A 19,079-nucleotide genomic window follows, 5' to 3' on the forward strand; every position below is an offset into this window, starting at 1 on the left:
GGGTATTAGAACAACCTTACCCCTGCCTTTCTCTGCAAAACCTCACCTCTGCCTCAGTTCCTGCCTCCAGCAACCAAAGGCGTCCTTGCCCATCTCGATCTGTCCTGATTCCCTCTGGGACAGTCACCTTGGCTAGCTCTCCTACACACACACCTTTCTCGGGGGCCCCCGCCCAGGGATCATCCACAGAGCTTTATTACCTCCTGTTTAACCAGGCTGGCCTGGTTCATGTTGAGCTGCAGAGGCAGGTCTGAGCAGGGGCTGAGGATGGGCACAGGCGGGACCTTCTCTGGATGGATGGATGGATGCCACTGCCCTCTGCACAGAGGCACCTGCAGAGCTCAGAAGTGGGCCAGCTCCCGCCAGGGCCCAGTGCAGGCTCACTGGGAACAAGGTCAAGGGGTCACAGGGCCTGCCTGGCAACTTGTGTGCCAGAAGAGGAGAGGACCTGGAATCCGGCTGTGCTTAACTTGATAATGGGGGAATCTGGGGAAGAAAAGGACCCTTCCTTAAGCCCTTGAAATGGAGGAGGCTGCGAGGAATGCTGGGAAAGAGGCAGAGGGATGAAGTGGGGTCAGCTTTGCGCCATTTCTGTTACAAGTATGAACATATATGCTCCCATCCTCGACAGGCAAGTCTTGTCTCCCCCTTCATTGGAGAGGTGGTTCCAGAAGAAACAGGCAGAGCTGGAACTCCATGAACAGATACTACTCCAGCAGCGCTGGAGGGGCTGGTGCAAGGGAAGGAAACGCAACTGGGCTCCGGGCTTTCGCTGTCACTCTAACACAGCTGAGCCATCCAGAGACTCGAGGCGCTGTAGGGGCTGAGAGAATTCGTGTTTAATGAGAGCAGCAATGACCTAAACACTCTGCCTAGGTCAGACTTCATCTTTTTTTTTTTGCGGTACGCGGGCCTCTCACTGCGGTGGCCTCTCCCGTTGCAGAGCACAGGCTCCGGACGCGCAGGCTCAGCGGCCACGGCTCACGGGCCCAGCCACTCCGCGGCATGTGGGATCTTCCCGGACAGGGACACGAACCCGTGTCCCCTGCATCGGCAGGCAGACTCTCAACCACTGCACCACCAGGGAAGCCCCAGACTTCATCTTTTTCACCTGCCATATGAGGTACTGTACTCTCTTACAGCTGAGGAGACTGAGGCTTAGGAAAGTTGGGGTACTTGTCCAGAGTTGCAGGTCTTTACTGTGAAAGGGTCTGGATTCAACCAAATACATGACTACAGAGTGCGAGCTCTTTCCCCTGCACCATGCTGCCTCTGCTGCTTGTTTTTTTGGTTTATTTTGTTGTTGTTGTTGTTATTGTTATTTGGTTTTGGACGAGTTTTCTTTTTTTGCGCAGAGGGTTGGGGGTTGGGCAGAATGGTGAAAGCATTCCCAAGTTCACTCAGCCCAAGGACCCCTCTGGCCAAATACGGAGTTGCCCTTCTCTCAATGTTACATTTCCTTTCCTCTGCATGTTTGCTCGAGTTGTTCTGGTCCCTGGCTTGCCGCCCGCTCCCCTCAACAGCCCCAGCCCCATTTCCACCTGCCAGAATTCTTCCCACAACACTCATCTCGGGCTTCCCTGGTGGCGCAGTGGTTAAGAATCCGCCTGCCAATGCAGGGGACATGGGTTCGAGCCCTGGTCCCGGAAGATCCCACATGCCGTGGAGCAACTAAGCCCGTGTGCCACAAATACTGAAGCCTTCGTGCCCTAGACCCCTGCTCTGCAACAAGAGAAGCCACCGCAATGAGAAGCCCACACACAGTAACGAAGACCCAACGTCCTAGAAACTTCTGGTTTCTTCTGCAATTTCTCTTGCCCCTTTTCGGGAACCTATGACATTCACTTGGCTCTTGACTGGTATTAGAGCCGTGGATGTCCTCATCGGGTCCCCTAGATAAGGTGGAAAACCCCCTACCCCCCCACAACCCCAGGACAGGAGCTGGGTTTTGGCCCCTTCTCCTCCTCCCCCAACACAGATTCACAGAACCTTTGAACCCTGCAGTCAGAACAGAATAGTGCTTAAAGTGTCCAAGCCACCCAGGGTGCAGCTGAGCTCACAGGCCCAGTGGGACCCACTGGTGAGGGGTCCACGCTCCCTCCCTGAGGCGGGTGGGCTGAGCCAGCTAATGGCAGTGGCTGTGCCCCAGGTCTCACACTCCCAGAACTGCAGCCCCACGTATTCCTCAGTCCTTGGCTCAGCCCCACGGGCTACACCTTGATCTCGGGTGGCCTCGGCCTGCAGCGGCTTGAAGCAGGATTTCGGTTCCCCGGCCAGAGACTAGAGTCAGGCCGCGGCAGTGAGAACACTGAATCCTAGCCACTAGACCACCAGGGACGGTGGCCAGTGACAAGGCCCCTGGCCTGCTGGCTTTGTAGAAGTGAATTCCCACAAAGATATGGAAAGTAGTGAAACAAGTAAAGTGTTTATTAGGAGGAAAAAAGTGTACATGTGAATAAGACTCACATGGGTAGACACAGAGAGTCGCACCCTCGTGGTAGTTTGAATCACTTATATGGGGCGTTTCTTCCGGGTTTCCTTTGGCCAATCATCTTGCTTTGTCTGGCTCTGAGTCCATATTTGGTTTATCTCAGGGTCCTCCCATGTGTGCATGCGCATCTCAGCCAAGATGGATTCTAGTGAAGAGGCCTATGGGTAGACTGACGTCACCTACTATGGGGTGATGCCCCTTCCCTTTTTGGCCCCCAAGGAGCCTTTCTGCACATGTGTAGTTGGAAAGGTCTCCTTGACCTCGAGAATGAGAAATATGTGGTCTCTTCATCTCCCATCTGGGCAAGGCTCAGTTCTTCTCTACCCCTGCCATTCCTGTTAAAGTGTCTGCCAGAGGCAAAGTCCAGCTCTTTACCCCATTCCTGTTGTTGTTTTTATCTGGAAGTGAAATAGGAGGGAAGGGGGCAGGGCACAACCTTTAAAAGAATGACATAGCCATAGGACATGACAAAAACTGGTTAGAACCAACTAGATCCAAGATGGTGGAAGATTTGACTTCCAGTAGACCTTGAGCCTCATTATATGCTCATTGTAATACATTAGCATATGCTAAATGGCACACCCACCAGCACCCGTGACAGTTCCAAGGCTGACCATCAAAGATCAAAAAGTGAGGGCTTCCCTGGTGGCGCAATGGTTGGGAGTCCGCCTGCCAATGCAGGGGACACGGGTTCGTGACTCGGTCCGGGAAGATCCCACATGCCACAGAGTGGCTGCGGCCCGTGAGCCATGGCCGCTGAGCCTGTGCGTCCGGTTCTGAGATGGCCCACACTCTGTCTGTGGAGTGTGTTTCTTCTCTCTAAATAAATCCACTTCTTACCTATCACTTTTTCTCTCACTGACTTCTTTCTGCAAGGAGACATCAAGAACCTGAGCTTCATTAAGTCCTGAAACCAGGCATGTGATCTCAAAAGACTGTGGGTTCAGGGGCTTCCCTGGTGGCGCAGTAGTTAAGAATCCACCTACCAATGCAGGGGACATGGGTTCAAGCCCTGGTCCGGGAAGATCCCGCATGCCGCAGAGCACCTAAGCCCGTGCGCCACAACTACTGAGCCTGAGCTCTAGAGCCCGTGAGCCACAACTACTGAGCCCGTGTGCCACAACTACTGAAGCCCGTAGCCTAGAGCCTGTGCTCTGCAACAAGAGAAGCCGCCACAGTGAGAAGCCTGTGCACCGCAGCTAGAGAAGGCCCGTGTGCAGCAACAGGCCCAGCACAGCCAAAAATAAAATAAAATAAAATAAAGACTGTGGGTTCAAGTCCCAATCTGGGTTTAGGCTGGGTTTGAGTCCCGGCACATGCGTTCAAGTCCCAATCAGAGTTACACGGTTTCAGCAGTGTAAACAGGAGGCTGGCTGTAAATGTCTCACCTGGAGCCCATCTATCTCGTGCCTCAACCTTAGCTCCCTGCCCCCTGCTCAGGGGCCTGGGTTTGGGAAGAGGACTGCGTAGCACGGCTGCCAGCTATGGGAGCACTAGGGACCTCTGTGGGAGCAGGCCTGGGGAAGCTGGCCAACCCTGCAAGCTTCCCGAACCTCAACTCCAGGTCCTCCCTGCCCCCACCCTTCAGAACTCAAGCCTGAGTCATGCTGGGTGCCAAGGGGACATGGAGACATAGTGTTGTTTCTGTCATCAGTTCCAGGCGTTCTCCTTCTTTACACTGAGTTCTGAGGCTCCACACCACTCCCTGTCTACCTCCTCCCCACCTCGCCCCAAGCTCCCTGCTCTGGGATCTAAGAGTCCCAGCTCGCCCTCCTAAGCCCCATCCAGTGGGGTGCAGCATGTCTTGCTCTGACCACCATGGCTTACCATTCATTCATTCACTCATTCATTCTTTCCCAGGACCCCTACGAATACCACCAGCTCTATCTCAATACCCTGTTTAATTTTCCTCGGGGCACTTACGACTTGATGAAATCGTCTTTTGTGTGTATTTGCTTCTACAGTGTCAGTCTCCCCAGCTTGAGTGTAAGCTCTACGAGAGCAGGGCCCTTGGCAGTCTTGGTCAGTGCCGTGGGGTGAGCTGTATTTGTGCTCAGTGATTACTGCTCAAGGACTGACTGGCTGAATTATGTAAATGTTTGTTGAGCAACCACCATGGGGCAGGCAGGTGAGGAGACATGCGATCAAACCAGCCTTCTCGGTAGGTCATGGCAGGAGCAGAAGCAGAGGGGCTGTACGCCCACAGGATGAGCTGAAAGAGGGCAACACAGGCCCTGCTTCTGGAGAAGCACAGAGGAGATGTGTGTCCGAGCCCCAAGCCAGGGCTCCTCCCCCATACCTGCAGCCCCAGCTCCAAGCTCCCTTCCCTGGGAAACCTCACCCACCCCCATAGGAGCTCACCCAGCACCACACACACCTCCCTAAGGGCAGAGCTGTAATTTTACATTTGCTTATAGGATTACTTGACTGCCTCTCTACACTGTTCCCAACACTCAGAGGGTTCTGTGCGACAGCCCCTCTCAGGACCATAAGCTCCATGTGTCCGTATTTGGCCTCCGTGCCCAGCATGGTGCCCAGCACAGGGGCACTCAGTCACTGTTGAATGAATGAATGGAACAGGAAAGAGGTAAGGGCAGGGTCCTCCCCAAAGCAAGCAGCTCCTCCTTCCTGGGACTGTCCTCTGTCCCCTGCTCTCATCTCCCAGCCAGAGCATCCCTTCCTTCCCTAGGCCCCCGCAGTCTCACTTCGTTCCAAGGCTTCTGTTTCTCATGCAGGCCTAGAACCTCAGGACTGCCTACCTCCTGGCACCGCTCACAGTGTATACGCCCCAAGCCCAAGGCATACCATGGAGTTGTGCAGCAGACAGGCTGCCACCCAGGCCCTGCCAGACACGTTCCCAGTCCCACCAGTGCTCTGGGCAATGCTGTCAACTTCACCAACCACCGTGCAGTGCAGAGACTCTAGTTCTGGTTCAAGAAGATTTTCCAGCTTTTCAGCCCTGTTTCCTGGTTGCTTTCCCTACATCTCTTCCCCTAGAGATGCCAACCTGAGTCAGCACCTGCCACACCCTGGGGGAGACAGGATGCTCTAGCGTGGGGACTTTCCCTCTGGGGCCCTTCTGTCTTTTGGGCCGAGACTTGGGGCCCTGCCCTTCCCTCTGACTGGCCAGTCCGTTCCTTCCTCTTCTCCAGTTATGGGTACCTGGTGGCACTGTTGGCTATCGTGGAATTTCCCCAATCCGGCAGAAGGCACTGGGGAGCAGGAAGGAGAGAAAAAAAATCCAAGCACGAGGACCAAGTATGAAGGACCCCAGGACCCTGGGGAGGTGGTGAATATAGAGGATCTTCTTGGGCTTTGAGTCATTCTGGTTCCCTGGGCCATCCCAGGCATCAGATTCCTTCATAACTTTGGGGAACATTCTAGTCCTTGAATGTTCTCTACCCCATTCTCACAAGGTTGTTGACCACCACATGCTTGATTACCTCCCATGATGGTGAGCTCCCCACCACTCATTTAGGCCCATTCCACCTTTGGACAGCTTTAATTATAAGAAAGTCTTCCCCCATAACAAGGCTATATACATTCACTGGTCTTTGTTCTTTGTGCTCAAGATTAACAGAATCAATGTGGCTTCTGTTCCAACTAACAGCCCTTCAAGAGTTTGAAGACCACAATCATCTGCCCCTTGAGTCCTCTCCCCCAGTTCGACATTCCCATGTCCTCTCTCTGGTCATGGACTCTCCTCACCATCTTGATTGCCGCCTCTGGACCTTGCTGTTTGTCCCTGTCCCTCTTAAAATGGACCAGACACTCCCAACAGGGTCTGACCATCACAGATTTGGGGCCTCTGCACCCCATCATTCTGGGTCCTAAAGCTCTCTTTGTGCAGCTCAAAGTCAGGTCAGTGCTTCTGGCAAGGAGTCAACTCTTACCAGCCCTATGCCAACCAGAACCTCCCTGTCTGCACACACTGGTGTTATTCCATTGCCCACACATCATGCTCTTGTGAGAGGATGATTTGAGGACCAAAGAACCAGATTGTACCTCTGTCACTATTCAGTGCTATCTGGTCAAATATGGGCCCTCAAATTATGTTTAGATCCAGATTCCATCATCCAGCATTCCTCCCAACTACATGTTAGCTACCTTCAATTATGAGAATGGCACTGTGTGCTCATCCAACATATCACTGAAAAGTGCCACCACTAGGGACTTCTCTCCAAGTTGACAAACACACATTAACCACTATTATTTGGAGATGAATATCCTACCAGTTATATCTACTATCCTATCAGCCTACCCACAGTTAACCATTTTGTCCCTCAACATATCCTGACATGGAGCTGATGGGTGCAAAAGCTCTATGATAATCACTGGGAAACCTGGTTTCCAACTCTGGCTCTGCCGCCAACGTGTATGTGGTTTCATGTCACCACCTGCCGCTGGGAGGTGAATGGGAGCCAGATGATCTGTCGAGCCCTCTCCAGCTCTGATGTCCTGTTCTGTGGTGGTCAAGGTTAGAGAGAAGGTCAGGAAGCTGGGAGAGAGGAGGGTCCATGTTGCAAGAAGTAAGAAATGGGCACTTCTGCTCATGCATGGGGAAACTTCAACCCTGCCCTTTCTGCTGAGCAGCAGGTGCCAGGCTCTGCTCTTGCCCTTGCAACTCCTTTACTGCAACTTAAGCTGACCCTCAGCCTTCCCAGCATTTGATTTCCTCTCAAGTGCCCGGTGCGCTCCCATCCAAACATCTAACCACTGCTCACTTGATACCCTGTGGAACTATGGCCCCGGGAAGATCCAGACCATCAGGTCTGAGTTCCTCTGAGTGGAACTCCCTCCCCCACCCGGCCCTCCAGCACACCCACCCCAGCTTTCCAGAAGTCTTGTGACACTTCCACACCCCCTCACTCTCCCACACACTCTGGGCCTTTGCCGGTTGCAGCAGAGCACGGTGGGCAAGCCAGGCGGAAGGAAAGTGAGTAAGAGTGTCTTCTGGAATCAGACAGCCAGGGTCAGTTGGTTGGTTTGTTCAATTTAGAGAAGTAGCCAACTTTATTGTGTGTGTATAAAGGGTGATTTAGTTGTCCTCTGAAGGGCACCCTGCCCCCCAGAGTGAGACCAGGCTCTTATCACTTACAAGCTGTGTGACCTTGGGCAGAATTTCAGTTTCTTCTTATCATGGCTGCAAAGAATTTAGTCATTATTAATATTGGCTTCAAGGTCACAGAACCTCTCTTCATAGTCTATTTTTTCCTTCACTCCACCAGTGAGGATTCTTTGCCCCACATCCCCAGTCCTGCCCTCACCATGCCTCTACCAGAGCTTGTTTGTGGGTCCCTCATCTCTGCCTCCTGGGGTCCCCATTTTCTGCTGGGTAGAATTGCTACCTGTGCCCATGCTGACATCTTCTGTTATCGACAACAGCAACTTTAGTCATCTGACTCTGGTTGGTTAGTGTTCAATTAGCACAGGATCGAGGTCAGAGGGGACCAAAAAAGGAATACAATTTTCGATAGATTCATCATAAACTTGGTAAGGGAACTCGGTTTTAGGGGGACTTGGTTTCCTCCCAGCTGTGTGACCTTGGGCAAGCAACTTAACCTCTGTGAACCCACTGTACGCATGGGTCCTCACTGTAAAATCATAATACCTACTTCACATAGGTAGTGAGAACATCAAATAGGATGTCTGAGGCTCAGTCAGTACTCGGTTATTACTTGTTCTTTTCTCTACATAGAAGGCAGTAAAATCCCTTCCTCAAATGTCATTCAGATTGTGGCCCTCAGACACCAGCATGGTTCCCACTTATCCCACACAGGATATAACCCCTGACACCTCCTTTTGCCTTAAAGCAAGAGGTTTGTCTTGTTTCCATTGCTCTTATCTCCAAAGGCACCTGGTTCAGCTTCTGCCTGCCTGCCAGCTAAGTCTGTCACAACACATGCCTGAAATGCCCTTCCTGTCCTCTTTCCAAAACCAGGCCCCACCTTCATGGAGGCAGATTTTGAGACTCGCTTCATCCCTTAAGTCGGCTTGACTCAGATTTCCCAGTTTCAGGATTACTAATCACTAAAAAATATTTCATGCCTACTTCAGCCTTCCTCCACCCCCTTTCCTCTGCCCTTAGTGACTATGATGTAAGACTGTATCTGGCAGATCTGCATCTGTGGGCACTTGTGTTCCCAGGTATCTGGTTGCACATGTGAGTTGCTGTAGAGCAGGAAGCAAGAACAGGTGGTGACCGAAACAACCCAACTAAACAAACAAAAAAAGCAGTTGATGAGGTAGAGAGAGGGCTGGGCTAGATCAGACCCATGTCCACTTGACCACTTACTACATGGGTAGCACTTAGCAAGTTACTCAGCCTTTCTTTCTGAGCCTCTATTCCCTGGCATATTTGTCATGAAAATTAGCTATAACTATTTACTGAGCCCTTACTCAGGGCAGGCACTGTCCTAGGCACTTTACATAGACTTTTACATTTAATCTTTACTTCAACCCTAGCAGGTAGGTAACATTATTTTTCCTATGCTATCGTTGAAGGAGTTGAGACACAGAAGAAAGTCAACACAGAGGTTAAGTGCCTTGCCCAGGTCACGTATCTAATAAGTGGCAAAGCCAGGATTTGCACCCAGGCAGTCAGACCCCAGAGTCCATGTTTGTTTGTTTTTTTTAAAATTTAATTTGTTTATTTTTGGACCTGTTGGGTCTTCGTTGCTGCACGTGGGCTTTCTCTAGTTGCAGCAAGCGGGGGCTACTCTTAGTTGCGGTGCACGGGCTTCTTATTGTGGTGGCTTCTCTTGTTGCGGAGCACAGGCTCTAGGCACGTGGGCTTCAGTAGTTGCAGCATGCAGGCTCAGTAGTTGTGGTGCACGGGCTTAGTTGCTCCACGGCATGTGGGATCTTCCCGGACCAGGGCTCGAACCCGTGTCTCCTGCATTGGCAGGCAGATTCTTAACCACTGCGCCACCAGGGAAGTCCCAGAGTCCACGTTCTTAACCACTCTGCACACTGCTTCCCACGTGTGATCCTGTGTGCGTGCAAAGCTCTTGACACAGTGACTGGCACAAAGACAGCCGTTAAATGGTGTAACTCTTTCCTCACTGGGACAGTGAGGAAGTACAGGAGGCCAGGACAAGTGTCTCTTTTCCCCTGTAACTTGTTACAGGGCCTCAGAAAAGACAGAATATAGAGTGGGCACTTTACACACATTTCCAGGGCCTGAAAAAGGTGTGGAAGAAATGTAAAAAATTTAAAGCCATATTTTCTTACCCAGATGTGTGTTATAAACATACACATGCCACATGGACACACACTTCTCACAAATACATCACACTGACACATAGACACTCAGTGACCACTTTGAACCCATGAAGTCTCCATCAGGAAACCTTCCTAGGCTGGTCCAGTCCTCACAATCTCTCCCATCCCTGAATGCCAACAGCCCTCACCGTTAGGCCCAGCCAAGCCAGCCCTCATTATGCTGTGTTGTATTCATTCAGATAACTACCCACTAACTACTGAGAATCAGGGCCAAGTATTGGAGAAGCAAGACCAAAAAAAAATATTGTTCCTGTCCTCCAGGAACTCTGAATCTCCTAGGCGATGTTAGCATACAAACCAAGACTCACCATAGGCACAGTGGGGTAAATGCTATCACTAACAGACTGGGGCATTTTAGAGAGCTTCCTGGAGGTGACACAAGTTAAATTTTAAAGATGAACAGGAGCTATTCTGGCAAAGGAAGAGGTGTGGAGGAAGGAGAGTAAGGAAGCGGGAACAGGTTAATGTGCTTGGGAAACTGCAAGTCATCCTATCAGCTGTAATGAAGAGTTTTTAACAGGGACAGGCAGGACATGAGGCCATAGGGGTAAGCAGGGTCCAAATGCCAAAAGGCCTGATGTGCTGACCTGAGAGATTCAAAGTCTTTCCTGAAAAGATGTCAGGAGCCATGGAAGGGTTTTGGGCAGAGAAACAACATGATCAAATCTGCATTTCAGAAAGATTGATTCAGCAGCACAGAGGTGAACTGATAAAAGAGGGGACAGGGTGGAGATGAGGGAACATTGAAAAGACTTCCAACAATCCCAGGAATAAATGAACTTAAATTCTTAGTGCAGTGGGAATGGAGAGGGTATTTAAGAGATATCAAGGAAAAGTGGGGAGGCCATCCACTAAAATAGGAAACATAAAGGCCAAAGTCTACGCTGGAAGGAGGGGAGACAATGATACCTTTTGACTTTTGGAGTTCGAGGTGTCTCTGGGACACCCAGGTGATACCTAACAGGCTTATGAATATGTGTGTGTCTGCGACTTCCCTGGTGGTCCACTGGGTAAGACTCTGTGCTCCCAGTGCAGGGGGCCAGGGGTTCAGTCCCTGGTGGGGGAGCTAGATCCCACATGCAGCAACTAACAGCCCCAACAAAAAATCCCGCATTCCGCAACAAAGATCCAGCGTGCCACAACTAAGACCCTCTGCAGCCTAACTAAATAAATATTTTTTTAAAAAATGTTTGTGTCTCTGTGTGTGTGTACATTTTTTTCCATTATAAAAGCTTGCAAGACATCTGGGCTGGAGATATAAATTTAAGTGTCATCAGCTTACAGATAGCAATTAAAACCATGAGTGTGGATGAAGTCACCCAAAGTGTGGGCCAGAAGATCTGTGGGCCCAGGACAGAGCTCTGGAGAGCTCCGATCCCAAGCAGTTGAAGGCTTGGATTTGTGAACATTCTCCCAAGGGAGCAGTGTGTGAAGTGGAAAAGAGTGTGGAAAGGGCCCTGGATATCACCAACATTTAGGGGAAGAGAAGGTAAACAGATGAGAAGAGAGGGGCAAAAGTGCAGGAAAAGCCAGGACAGGGTGTCACGTCGAGGGAAGTCAGTAGCATCAAATGCTGCAGAGGTCAATGGAGGTAAGGAGAGGAAACTCCATCAGTTAGATTTAGCAACTAAGAGGTGGCGAGTGCGGCCAGAGAGAGGTTAGTGGAGCGCTGAGAGGGTGGGCTTCCGGCTGTGGGGGAAACCTTTTCAAATGAAACGCAGTTTGAGTAGGTGGCTGGAATTGCAACCTGCGCTGCTTCCCCGCGCGCGCCACAGTCACGCGTGCACACTCTTACACACCAGAGGGCTAACAGGAACTTGGCGTTCCCGGACAGGGCTCCCAGAAATCCTGCGCAGGCGCCTCCGGAGCCCGCCTGCTCTGCCGCGAGCCCCTCCCCAGGCCTGCAGAGGGCGCTGAGTCTCGGAGAGCCGGGGCGTGACGCCGCTCTAGCTAGCGCTAGCGCTCGGGCTCGGTGGTGGGCGCCGTAGCTCCGCGTCCCGCACGCCTCCTCCCAGCACAGGTGGGTCCGCCGGCGGGGGCCAGCAGTGCTTGGGATCCGTGGGGCGGGCGGGTAGCGACAGCCTCTGGGCGCGGAGTAGTCCCCATCACCTAAGTGCTCCAGCTCGGCAGGCTCCGGCGAATCGGGCTGTGGACAGGGCTGCACGTGTGCAAGTCCCATTCCGGGTGGGTGCCTTTAGGACGTGCAGTGCCTGTCCCGAAACCCCTTAACACCCCAGGGGTCTCCGCCCCGGCTCGCCCGCGGCTTCCTGGGGACGTCTAGGGACGGGGCTACCAGGGGCGGGGCTCCCATGATTGACACGTCTCTCCCCAGGTTTCACGGGCACCACTTGACCCCTACCCTGCCCTGAATCTGAGCCAGCACCATGGTGAGAACCCTGAGCGCAGCCCCTCACCTCCGCATGCCCATGCCCTTGCCCTTGCCCCTGCCCCGCGTGGCCTTGCCTCCGTTGCCCGATATAACGGAGTGGGGGTTCCGGTGGGTATGCCCCTGCAAGGCAGCCTGCACTCTTGCAACCCGCCCATCCCTATAGCACGGGCGCCTGAAGGTGAAGACATCGGAAGAGCAAGCGGAAGCCAAAAGGCTAGAGCGGGAACAGAAGCTGAAGCTATACCAGTCAGCCACCCAGACTGTCTTCCAGAAGGTGGGGCCCTCAGAGGTCGTCCCCTCCCACAGTGGCTCCCTTAGAATAGCACTGAGGCCAAGAACTGCGCCTTAGAGTCAGGCTGCTTGGATCCATATCTGCGTTCTATCAGGTACTAGCTGTGTGTCCTTGGGCAAGTTACTGAATCTCTTTGGACCTCAGTTTGCCCATCTGTAAAATGGGCCTAACAATTGCACTTACTGCATAAGGCTGTTGTGCAAATTAAATGAGAGAATACATGTAAACCCATAAAGCGCTTTGTATAGTACCTACAGTATAGTATGGCATTCACAGAACAGTCGGTAGTTGTATTTATGTTATTAGCCCTGTAGCAGGAGAAAGATATGATCTCTCTGACCCTGCTATCTACCTTCTCAGCGCCAGGCTGGAGAGCTGGATGAATCAGTGCTGGAACTGACAAGCCAGATTCTGGGAGCCAACCCTGATTTTGCCACCCTCTGGAATTGTCGCCGAGAGGTGCTCCAGCGGCTGGAGGTCCAGAAGTGCGTTGGGGTTCAGAGCCCCGGGAAGATGGCCCTGGCTCTGCCCCTGCCCTGCCTGGGTCCAGGGCTGGAGGAAGAGTGGGGCAGCCAGGGGCATAGGCAGAGGGCAGTGGAGGGCTGGGTGCAGAAAGACAGGAGTGAGCTGAGATTGGGTGTTGGAGGGCCCTGACCCCCATTCCCCTCTGGGTGCAGGTCCCCCGAGGAGTTGGCCGCTCTGGTGAAGGCAGAACTGGGCTTCCTGGAGAGCTGTCTGAGGGTGAACCCCAAGTCTTACGGTACCTGGCACCACCGCTGCTGGCTGCTGGGCCGCCTGCCAGAGGCCAACTGGGCCCGGGAGCTGGAGTTGTGTGCCCGCTTCCTCGAGGTTGATGAGCGGAACTGTACGTGCCCGCAGATTCTGTCCCTACAGCCCTCACCTGCCCCACATTCCGGTACAAGGGCCTCAGTAAGGCCCAGAGTGGGGAGGGATGGCCAGGATGGGCCCACTGAGCTGATGGCAAAAGGGATGATGGAGCCAAATGTATCCTCCATGGAGTGCAGAGAGGTGTTTCTCAGGATCTCCGAGGGAACTCCAGGGGTACCAGCCGGGGAGATTCTCTTGCCCTGCCTCTGAGATGTGCTGTCTGCCCTTCCCCCCAGTTCACTGCTGGGACTACCGGCGGTTTGTGGCTGCGCAGGCAGCTGTGCCCCCTGCAGAGGAGCTAGCCTTCACTGACAGCCTCATCACCCGAAACTTCTCCAACTATTCCTCCTGGCATTACCGCTCCTGCCTCTTGCCCCAGCTGCATCCCCAGCCAGACTCTGGACCCCAGGGGCGCCTCCCTGAGGATGTGCTGCTCAAAGGTAAGCAGAGTCAGGGGGTGCTGGGGAGGACTCTGCAGTGCCACCCTTCCAACCCTGATGCCTAGGCCTGTTCCTGAACCTGCCACTCGGGAACTTGCCTGGCTCTGGGGGTGCATAAGATCCAGCCCCTGGCTGCAGGGAGCCCAAGTGTCCAATGGGGAAGATAAAACTGAAATGTGCAGCCCCTGGGCAAGGCCAGCCTATAGGTGAAACTGCAGGCTGGAGGAACTCCACGGTGAGGGTGGGATGTTGGGGTGGCCAGGAGCCAAGCAGGGTCCTAACCACAACCCCATGCCTCCGTGGCCCCCGCAGAGCTGGAGCTGGTGCAGAACGCCTTCTTCACTGACCCCAATGATCAGAGTGCCTGGTTCTACCATCGTTGGCTCCTGGGACGAGGTGAGCAGTGGGGGAGGAAGCTGGGTGATTAGGGCTTAGAAGGAATGGAAGAATATTTAAGGAGACCTTAAGGAGGCTGTGTCTTCCCCCAGCGGATCCCCAGGATGCCCTGCACTGCCTGCACGTGAGCCGGGATGAGGCCTGTCTGACTGTCTCCTTCTCTCGGCCCCTCCTAGTGAGTCCTGCAGCTTTTGCCGGAGAGCATCGTGGATCGTGGGCCTGGTGCTCTTGGAGTGACGGGTCTCTCTTTGTCCCCCGTGCCAGGTGGGCTCCAGGACGGAGACCTTGCTGCTCATGGTGGACGAGTCACCCCTGGCCGTGGCGTGGAGGACCCCAGATGGCAGGAACCGGCCTAGCCACGTCTGGGTATCCCAGGATTGGTGGGCAGACTGGAGGCTGGGGTAGGGCTGGGCTGGGACTGTCAGGAAGGTGGTGCCGCCGGGCTTTTTCTTAACCCCGTGCTCCCAGCTCTGTGACCTGCCCGCCACCTCTCTCAACGACCAGTTGCCCCAACATACATTTCGTGTCATTTGGACAGCAGGCGGTGCCCAGAAGGAGTGTGTGCTCTTAAAAGGTGACACAGCCCGCACCTGCCCCCTTGGCGGCAGCCCTCATCCCTCTCTTCCTGTCATGGGTGTCCCCTCCTACCACCTGCTCTTTCTTACAGGCCGCCAGGAGGGCTGGTGCCGGGACTCCGCCACGGACGAACAGCTCTTCAGGTGATGGCGACGGGGAAGCGCACAGACAAGGATGGGGGCTCTGGACTCTGGGCATCAGGCAGCTGGGCAGGAGGCCGGGGGCTTAAGCAGTTGATCTCAGACTGGACACTGGGGCTGACTAGTACCCCAGGGCTGGAGCATCATCCCCTCCCCCCCCGCCCATCCTCAGGTGTGAGCTGTCGGTGGAGAAGTCCACGGTGCTACAGTCCGAGCTTGAATCCTGTAAGGAGCTGCAGGAGCTGGAGCCTGAGAATAAATGTGAGGCCCGCTCCCCTGAGGAGGCCCCTTTCTAGGGGGGCGCCCCTTGGGGAGAGTGGGAAGGCTCTCCAGAGGATGGGAGCAGAGGAGGATCCAGGAGAGACCATCCTCTTCCCTGCCCTCTCCCCAGGGTGCCTGCTCACCATCATCTTGCTGATGCGGGCGCTGGACCCCCTGCAGTATGAGAAGGAGACGCTGCAGTACTTCCAGACCCTCAAGGCAAGTCGGGTCCATGGGAACCGGCGAGGGGGAGGCCCAGCGGGCAGGAGGAGGGCAGCTGACGTGCATTCTCCGTCCCTTCTCCCTGCCAGGCCGTGGACCCTATGCGGGCAGCGTACCTGGACGACCTGCGAAGCAAGTTCCTGCTGGAGAACAGCGTGCTCAAGATGGAGTACGCGGAGGTGCGCGTGCTGCACCTTGGTCACAAGGTAGGGACTGCGCACGCGCCTTCCCGGCCTTCGCCCTGCTAGCTGGCCTCCCTCTTCCTCAGGACCTGGCCGGCTTTTATGTCCGCTCCCTGGGCCTCAGCCGAGACGCTCGCCATGCCCCCGGCTTTCCTTCAGTCGCATGTGCCTTTCTGGACATTTCTTCCTCAACTCCTTCCCATGCTTCTCTCCCTGGAGCAGGCCCCAACACCTAAAACCTGAATAGTTTCCAGAACTTTCTGACAAACCCTCCAGACTCTCTTTTTCCTCTGTAGTCCTTCCCAATCAATCTCCCCAACACGTCACTGCTGCCCACCTTCGCCCCCACCAGCCAATCCCAGACTCACCAGGCCCGCTCCCACCAGTGCCTGTGTTTATCCCAGCGCCCTCCTCCGTCCCCCTTACCTGCCCCACTCCCACCACTCCACTGGCCACCCAGCCCGAGGGCTCAGGCCTCTCCCATGTCCTTGACGTGGGGCATGTACTGCCAGGGGTGCTGAGGCAAGCGTCCCACCTACTCCCTCTTCTCCTCAGCTGGGGTCCCCGAGGGCCTGTGTGGGGCACACAGGGCAAGTGCCTGATAAACGATGGCTGAGGACTTTCCTCCAGGTCTCGCTGGGTATCTCATCCCCCCTCCTCAGGATCTGACGGTGCTCTGCCATCTGGAGCAGCTGCTCTTGATCACTCACCTTGACCTGTCGCACAATCGCCTCCGAGCCCTGCCCCCTGCCCTGGCTGCCCTGCGCTGCCTCGAGGTAAAGCACTCGCTCCTGTGTCGCTGTCCTGGGTGATCCTTTTCCCCTTCCTCCACCTCAGAAGTCTGCCCACCCTACAGAGAGATGCCCAGGTCCTCCCAGACCCCACAGATGACCCCTGCCTTCTCCTCTGTCACCCAGCCTGACCCCAGGAGCCCTTCCATGCACTGTAAGCTGATCACCCTGGGTTCCCCAGTTGCTTGTACCAATCCCAGGCTGACAGCTGCCTTCCCTACCTTGTCTTCCCTGCCCTCCCTGCTCCCCAGGTGCTGCAGGCCAATGACAACACTATCGAGTCCCTGGATGGTGTCACTAACCTGCCCCGGCTGCAGGAGCTCTTTCTGTGCAACAACCGTATCCTTCCTTCTGGGTGCCTTTCGGACAGCAGGTAGTGCGAGGTGCCACACCAGGAAGGGACAGACAGCAAGCAGGGTGGTGTTGCCCCTGGACATGCAGAGGGGGCTCCGGCTGTCTAAGCTGAGGAGAGAGGGTAGCCTGGCGCTGTATGAGGCTATCATTGACTTGTACTGGTAGAGTTTTGGAGGATGGAAGTAAGTGACTTCCTCAAGCCAGAGTTCACAAACCAGCAGCCTACAGATATTCTTGGGTAGCGCATCCTGTTTTTAAAATCAGGAAGTTTCATATTTTAAAAAATCTAGAATTTTGATTCTTCTTTAAAAAATGGCAATTAAAGCAACGTTTAGCCTGCATTTCCACTTGGCAACCCTTGGCCATTGGTGGATCATGGGTGCCTCTGCATCTGGGGCTAGCTTTCACCTTGGCCATAGTCTGCACCACTCCTTCTGGGACTGTATCCAGTCAGCCTCCTGTGCTTCCTGCCTGGCCCCCGGGGGCTGGTGTTCGCAGTCTAGAGCCTTCCGCCCTCTGGGGAAGCGGACAAGGTGCCCACCAAGCAGGCTGCTAGGCAGCAGTCCCTGTTCTTGAGGGAAAGCAGTGATGGGTGCACAGGAGCAGGTGGATCTGGAGGAACCTGCCGAGCTTTCCTTGACTCCTGCCCAAGGCCTCCAGCAGCCTGCAGTGCTCCAGCCTCTTGCCTCCTGCCCCAGGCTGGTCCTCCTCAACCTGCAGGGCAACCCCCTGTGCCAAGCAGTGGGCATCTCGGAGCATCTGGCCGAGCTGCTGCCTTCAGTTCGCAGCAGCCTCACCTAAGAGACTCTGCCCCCGCCCCCTGCCCTTTAACTTATTGGAACTGAATAAACAATTAAGAGGCCCCCAAAGGCTGCTAAGCCGCCGCCGCCACCATCATTACTACCGCTACCTATCCTGGAAAAGAAAGGGAGAGAGCGAGGGTATGTCAGTTCACCCCCTCTACTTTCATTTTATGCTCAGTCCTGCTGTTCCCTGTCATGGAGAACCAAAGCCTCAGTATCTGGGGCAGAATCAGGGCAATGGCTGGATTTGAATCTACATTCCAGTTTGGGGCTGGGCTGGGTCTAAGTTCCAGGCTGGAATCAGATTTGAGTCCATGTTCTGGTTGGGGCTGGACCACAAAGCAGCTGGAAGTCTCTCTAACTGAAAGGGGCTCATGGAAGTTTCTCCCGTGACCTGTGCCCCTTCTAGATGCCCTGTCTGCCCTGGCTCTCCTTTACCACAGCTGAGAAAGCTCTTCCCAGGAGGAGTGGGCCAGGGCGCCCTGGCTCCCCTCTCTTACAGCAACACTGTCAGTCCCCATGAGTAGCATGCTCTGGATAAAGAGCCCTTGGAGATCCTTGATCCCATATGATCCTCACAAGCTCTCAGGGCTGAGACGATTAGGCCCATAGTACTGATGAGGAAACTGCTGTTAAGATGCACCCAAGGTTGCCGACCTCAAGTGCTGGAGCCAGAGCTGTCTCTGCAACTTGGTCTGGGATTCCAGATTCATGTTCTTGCTTCTGGATTGGGCAGAGCCTGGCCCCAGCTCCCGAGGTACCGAGACGGTGTCTTTTCCCATGGTCCCCCTTCCAACACACATACACATACCTTGTCCTGACTTTGAAAGCCCTGAGGCACTTGAGCCTCCCCGGAGGGAGGAAAGGGGAGCGACTCAGGGGTGAGGGCACTGAGTCAAACCTGGCTGGGTGGGGAAAGAGAAAGATTGAAACAAGAGGGAGAGAATGTGACAAGGCATTTACCTGGTTCCCTGAGAATCTACCTGGACCCACATGTGCTCACACACAACCAGACTCTCAGGGCCCTGCCCCTCCCATATCCGTAGTGATACACAGACAGCCCCTCCACGAAGCCCTTTGGCTGACCTGCCTCATGCCTGCCTGGAATTTTGATTTCCACTAGTGCATCCTCTGAGCGTGCTGGAGGATGTGGGGACTTAGACCTGGACAGGAAAAGGTCACGGGGATGTGAAGGGCTCTGTGCCTGGTCCTGGGGCCTCTGTCCCTACTCCCCAGGCCACCTCCCTGCCTGATGCATCACCAAACTCAGCCTCTCCTCCAGTCCGCTTCCTTGTGTCCCCTTGCCCACCCCGTTTTCACTGTCTTCTGTTCAGTGTCCCATGGACAGAGCTGGGACAACAGCGGGATGGAGGGAAGAGACCCCAGGAACAGGGTCCCAGCCTTCCGGAAGATGTCTGACCTCCTCTTTGCCTTGGGGCTCTCTTGGTGGCCTCCCTGGCGTTTCTCCCAGTGTCAGGGTGAAGTTGGGGCGGGTGCCTGGAGCCGGTTGGTCAGGATTCCCAGGAAGAATTCCAGGTTGGAGAGCCCTGGCCTCCAGCTCACCAGACAT

At 54.5% G+C, this 19,079-nt stretch overlaps 1 protein-coding gene across 3 annotated transcripts; it reads left to right on the plus strand.

Moving 5' to 3' along the window:
• Positions 1 to 11,696: 11,696 nt before the first annotated feature.
• Positions 11,697 to 17,568, plus strand: RABGGTA (Rab geranylgeranyltransferase subunit alpha). Of its 3 annotated transcripts, none has more exons than XM_060144651.1 (17): positions 11,697 to 11,795; positions 12,108 to 12,162; positions 12,328 to 12,438; positions 12,817 to 12,941; positions 13,134 to 13,321; positions 13,581 to 13,784; positions 14,097 to 14,180; positions 14,273 to 14,355; positions 14,445 to 14,546; positions 14,649 to 14,754; positions 14,848 to 14,899; positions 15,069 to 15,157; positions 15,288 to 15,376; positions 15,469 to 15,585; positions 16,224 to 16,337; positions 16,604 to 16,691; positions 17,359 to 17,568. In XM_060144651.1, the coding sequence occupies exons 2-17, from the start codon at positions 12,160 to 12,162 to the stop codon at positions 17,505 to 17,507; spliced, it is 1,704 nt and encodes a 567-aa protein (XP_060000634.1). In that variant the 5' UTR covers positions 11,697 to 11,795; positions 12,108 to 12,159; the 3' UTR covers positions 17,508 to 17,568. The 3 variants fall into 3 exon arrangements, with proteins under 3 accessions (XP_060000634.1, XP_060000615.1, XP_060000624.1); XM_060144632.1 differs by having other exon boundaries at positions 17,367 to 17,568; XM_060144641.1 differs by lacking the exon at positions 11,697 to 11,795 and adding an exon at positions 11,844 to 11,959 and having other exon boundaries at positions 17,367 to 17,568.
• Positions 17,569 to 19,079: the final 1,511 nt, after the last annotated feature.

Source organism: Lagenorhynchus albirostris, chromosome 1 (assembly GCF_949774975.1).
Source record: "Lagenorhynchus albirostris chromosome 1, mLagAlb1.1, whole genome shotgun sequence".
NCBI lineage: Eukaryota > Metazoa > Chordata > Mammalia > Artiodactyla > Delphinidae > Lagenorhynchus > Lagenorhynchus albirostris.